The 5,174-nt window shown below is 63.5% G+C and overlaps 1 protein-coding gene across 2 annotated transcripts; it reads right to left on the bottom strand.

Moving 5' to 3' along the window:
- Window positions 1-1,803: 1,803 nt before the first annotated feature.
- TREX2 (three prime repair exonuclease 2) lies at window positions 1,804-4,801 on the bottom strand. Of its 2 annotated transcripts, none has more exons than XM_032757932.2 (2): window positions 4,291-4,801; window positions 1,804-2,957 (listed from the first exon to the last, which is right to left on the bottom strand). In XM_032757932.2, exons 1-2 carry the CDS (start codon window positions 4,799-4,801, stop codon window positions 2,182-2,184), a joined length of 1,287 nt encoding a protein of 428 aa, XP_032613823.1. In that variant the 3' UTR covers window positions 1,804-2,181. The 2 variants fall into 2 exon arrangements, with proteins under 2 accessions (XP_032613823.1, XP_032613824.1); XM_032757933.2 differs by having other exon boundaries at window positions 1,804-2,926; window positions 4,291-4,388.
- Window positions 4,802-5,174: the final 373 nt, after the last annotated feature.

Genomic DNA, 5,174 nt, shown 5'->3' with positions numbered 1-5,174 from the left:
ACCTACCCAGCAGGTCAGTGGCAAGACCAGGGTTTTTTTGGTTTTTTTTGGAGGGGGTCTCACTGTCCCCAGGCTGGAGGGCAGTGGTGCCATCACGGCTCACTGCAGCCTCACTGTCCCAGGCTCAAGCGATCCTCTGGCCCTCGGCCTCCGCTCCTAACTTTTCTTTTCAATTTTTGTAGAGATAGGATCTTGCTATGTTGCCCAGGTCAGTCTCAAACTCCTGGGCTCCAGCAATCCGCCTGCCTTGGCCTCCCAAAGTGCTGGGATTATAGGTGTAAGCCACCGTGCCCAACCAACGCCAGGGTTTTAAGGGTAACACCTGCTGGATTCGGCTGCCCAGCTGGGGCCTGGCCAGTAAGATAAACAGAAGCAGGCCCTGTCTGGGCACCAGGGGATCTGGGGACTCAGTGTCCCCTACTCCAGCTTCTGTACCAGGTGATGCTCTCCTCGGGAAGCTTGGCTGTGACAAGATCTTCTGGTTACTAACCACATTCCCAAACTAGGTCCTGTGGGGCTTCCCGAGACCGTGCCCCCTCCCCTCCCCCGCTGCCACTGTCCTCGGCCAGGCCCATGGCTCTCCCTCCCTCCACCAAAGCCCTCCACGCTCTGCTTCTACCCGCCTTGCAGTCGCTGTCCTCTCCAGCCCATTCTCCATGCAGCAGCCTGATGTGGTTTGGACGTTCGTCCCCTCCAAATCTCAGTTTGAAATGTAACCCCCAATGTTGGAGGTGGGGCCTTGGTGGGAGGCGTTTGGGTCATGGGGTTGGATCCCTCATGAATGGCTTGGTGCCGTCCTCACCTCCGCAAGGAGTTGAATTCTCGCTATGAGTTCACCTCCCTGCCTCTCTCTTGCTCCCCCTTTGCCTTCTGCCATAAGTGGAAGCTTCCTGAGGCCCCACCAGTAACAGATGCCAGCGCTGCTGAGCCAAAATAAACCCGCTGTCTTTGTAAATGACCCAGCCTCAAGTATTTCTTCACAGCAACTCGAGAACAGCTCGGCACGCAGCCCAAGCAGCATATGGCAGAAGCCTACACCAGACCTTTCCCCTCTCCTGCTCATGACCCTCCGCGGCTCCCCACTGCCCTCAGGGTCAGGCCTGGCCCGGGTCACAAGGAAGGTCTGAGGTGGTCACTGCCTGTGCTCTGGCCTCACCATCCTACCACCGTGCATGCTGCAGTGGCTCCAGTCATCCTGACCTACTTAGGGCTTCCCAGATTGTCCAGCTGGCTGGAGGCTCAGGCTTTGCTCGTGTGAGTCACTCTCAGGCGTGGCCACCCCATCCCTTCTTACCTGACCCAGCGTTGGTGACAGGTCTCTCCCCACCCATGAGGCCTCCCCGCAAGACTGGGAGTGCCTCAGGGTGGGGCCCCTGAGGCAGGTTAGCAGGGAATCTGAAGCACAGTGCGGTGGCTCCCTTCCAGTGTCACCCTCACAGCACCAGCCACCCCACCTCTGCTCCGCGCACCGTCAGGGCCCTTAGCATGTACATGTACACGTGCATGCCCGCATGTGGGGGCGCCTCCCTTTTCCCCAGCACCCCATTTCTTAACATTTCACCCTGTTACCACTTCACAGAGCAGGGACAGAGACTCCAGGTCCCACGGCGGACAAGCGCTGCAGCTGAGCTTTGTGCCCAGGCAGCCAGCCGCCTCTGTGGGCTTAAGGCCCTACTCATGGCTTCTTTGGGCCTCTGGGGTGACAATGCAGATGGGCAGCACTCAGCCCACGGCCACAACCCATCAGCCCTCAGACCAACCCAAGAGCTTGACGTCTCCCTACCCAGCCACCCACGGTCCTCACCGCAGGGAGAGGCCATAGGGGGGCGGCCCTGGAGGTCTTGTGCTGGCCCCGGCATGGCTCACCGCCTGGCCCTGCTCAGCAGGGGGCCGAGGGAGCCCAGCCCCTAGTATCTGGCCAGCGAGTCAGAGGGTGAGTAGTTGGCAATGTTTATTGGGAAACAGCAAACTCTGCTGGGCACGCAGCCTGGCCGGGAGAGCACGGCCCTGGAAGCGGGGCCTGGAGAGGAATCCAGGGCTGTATGGCTGGTCAGGCAGCCACGGAAGGCCTGGCAGGTGCACAGACCTGCAGCTGCCCACATAGGAGGAACTGGGGGTGGTAGAGGCCAGCTGAACGGTGGAGGCTGGCACTGTCCGTGGCACAGGAGGTGGCCCTGGTGCTCAGGCCTCCAGGCTGGGGTCATCGGGCGGCAAGTACATGGGCTCGATGTGGGCCCACTCGCGGGCCTGCTCATCTGCCCAGGCGAGCAGCTCTGCGGCGCGGTGCAGGAAGATCAGGAGCAGGGTGTGTACGTCGCCCTCGGCTGAGTGGGCCGCGCTTGGCTCTGCCCGGAAGTAGCGGTGGAAGAGGCTGCCGAGGCTGTAACCCTGGCGGCCCCGGGCCCGGGTGCCGTGGCTGTGGGCGCGGTCCAGGCCCCGCAGGGCCGGCAGCGTGTCCAGGCAGACAGTGTCCCGGGGCAGGCGGGCACCCAGGCGCCGCAGCTCGGCACACAGCAGGGGGAAATCATAAGCAAAGCCATTGTGGGCCACAAGGCAGATGGGCCCTGCCTGGCGGCTCAGGAAGGCCTGCAGCGTCCGCACCACGGCACCATCAAAGCCAGCCTTCCGGCATCGGGCCAGGCCGTCGCTGCTCAGGCCGGTGACCTCGCTGGCCTTGGCGGTGAAGGGGCGCTCTGGGCACATGCACAGCGTGAGCTTGTCCAGGACCCGGGGCAGCACTGGGGCACCAGACTCGTCGCGCTCCAGGTTCTCCAGGGAGGAGCGGTGGACAGCAAAGAGGGACAGCTCAGCAATCTCGGGCTCCACGCTGGGGAGCCCAGTGGCTTCCAGGTCCAGGAAGACAAAGGTCTCGGCCCGGGGTGCCTCGCACATGGTGATGTTCCCACGGGGACAGCAAGTCCTCAAACTGCCAGAGCGAGAGGCACAAACCCTGAGGACTGGAGAGAGGGGTTCGCCTGGGCCCTGCTGTGTACCATCCTCCCCCTAGCCAAAGCTCTGACCCTTCCGGGGCTCACTTCCTGCCACCCCTGACCACAGCACCTGTGACCTTTGGCTCTGGGAGCATCAGCCCCACTCCTGTCACCTACTGAACAGAAAAGGCAGGCCTCAGAGCGGTCTACTGCCTGCCTCCAGCCACAGTCCCCAGCAGGGATTGAGAGAGGCAAAGGCAGCTCAGGGACTGCACCTCGGCGGGGTCCAGCCCCTTCACCAGAATGCCTTGGCTGGGAACCTGGGGCATAGCACGCTGGGTCTCCAGCCCTGGAACCAGCTGCCGGGAAGCAGGCAAGCAGCCACCCGAAAAGAGCCCATGCAGTGCGCCCAGCTCCCCCTGGGCTCGACCTCCCCAGCCTCGTCCCTGGCACACAGGTGCTGGCCCCGAGCTGGCCTCTGCCTGCTTGCCCCCAGGCTCCCGGGGAGACTGTCCTTGCCAACCCCACCACACCAGCTTACCTGGGGCGGGCACTGACCGGCTTCCTGGGCTTCTGGGCACCTGTTGCCGCACAGGCTGCTCTAGGCGGCCTTTAATCAGCGGCCACAGCCCGCCCCCAGCTGCCTGTTGGCCAACAATGAGGCCCGGGGCCTCAGGACCTGCGCAGCCGGCTCACTCGCCGCCCCCTCGCTAGCTCACAGCCACTGAGACACACGCCCCATGTTTACAGCTTAAGAAGCAGGCCCCGAGCTCTTCACAGGCACAGGGAGGAAGCCAGAGCGGTGCAGAAGGCAGTAAACCTCCGCCCAGCCAGGCTGTGGCTGCCAGGCCTGGCAGGCCTGGGGTCAATGCCTCCCCCATGCTAGGGCCAGTTACACAAAGGCAACAGGTCCTCTTTGCCAGGCCTCAGTCTCCCGTCACTGGAGATCAGGTGCCGCTCGTGGGAATGAAGCGAGCTCTGGAGTGTGACCAAGGTGGCCACACATGCCGTGCTCAGCCTCCAAAGGGGAAGGGGTGCTCCCCCAAAACCTAGGGATGGGGCAGCCTCAGGGCAGCCCACGCGCTGCCCACCCCGGCTCACACAGCTTGCGGGCTCATTTCCCACTGTGAAGGGGAGATGCTATCTGCTTTAAGGACGTCGCTTCATCATGTCTACCGTGCACCTAACAGCAGCTGCTGGGGAAGGAAGGGAGGTGGTCCTGGCCCGGGAGCTGTGCGGGCCACAGCTGAGCTAATGCTTCCTCCACCACAGACAAGCAACGTTAGGGGGTGGGCCAGGAGTGCCGGGACTACAGGAGGAGTGGAGCCCAGCCCCTCGGACCCCAGGCTCAGGGACCTACCCTGCCCATCCCGCTCCAGGCAAAGGGCACCAGGTCCTTCCCGGTCCTGCGAGCAGTGGCGCCCTGAAGACCTCATTCTGGAGCAAGAGACACCAGCCCTTGATGGCGGGTGCACTGCAGGGCCAGCCCCATGCTGGGGGCACAGAGAGGTGACCAAGAGGAGTCCCTTGGCCTGTAAATCAGGTGGTGCACCTGTACCGTGGTGACCACAGGCCTGCCTGGCCTCCCACCTCTCACAGTGGTGGCTAGGGGATGCCTCAGGCGACTGGGATGGAGGGGGTCTGGCACCCAGCTCCTCCTGGCCTCCTTGCCTTGTGTGCCCACAGGGACCTTGGGGAAGCAAAGGAGATGGTGCCAGGAGGGAGCAGGGTGGGGCGGGCAGCAGCAGGGACAACAATGGCCCCAAGGAGGCAGAGGCCCCACCAGTCACGCCTGCGCAGGGAGGGAGGCAGCTGTGACAGGCACACTGCTCAGGGAGATACTGGGTCACCCTGGGAAGCCCAGTCAGCATCTTCCTGGACAACCAGTCAGGCTGAATTCCCCAGCCCAGAGCTGAGCGCCCAGCCAGGGAGGAGCAGGAAACTGGTACCCCGCGTGGGATCCAGGGGCACTCAAGGAGGGCGGCTGAGGGGTACGTCTCACACAGGACCCTGATGCCAGCCGGGGGAGGCGGCAGTGGGGTCTCTGCTTGCAAGTGGCTGGCAGCAGCAGGGAGGAGTGAAGCCACAGGAAGAGGATGCAGCCCAGGCCCGCCAAGATGACAGGAGGGCCGCCGCCAGCCTGCCCAGACCTGGGCCACCTGAGCAGCCCAGGATGAGGGGAAGGAGAGACGCAGAGCTGCAGAAGCAGAAAGCAGGCTGGAGGCGACTGCTTAGAAACCAAGG

The sequence above is a fragment of the Hylobates moloch genome, unplaced genomic scaffold (assembly GCF_009828535.3).
Source record: "Hylobates moloch isolate HMO894 unplaced genomic scaffold, HMol_V3 SCAFFOLD_7, whole genome shotgun sequence".
NCBI classification, from domain to species: domain Eukaryota; kingdom Metazoa; phylum Chordata; class Mammalia; order Primates; family Hylobatidae; genus Hylobates; species Hylobates moloch.
Note: the sequence above shows the minus strand (reverse complement) of the source record. Positions and strands in the feature narration are given on the sequence as shown.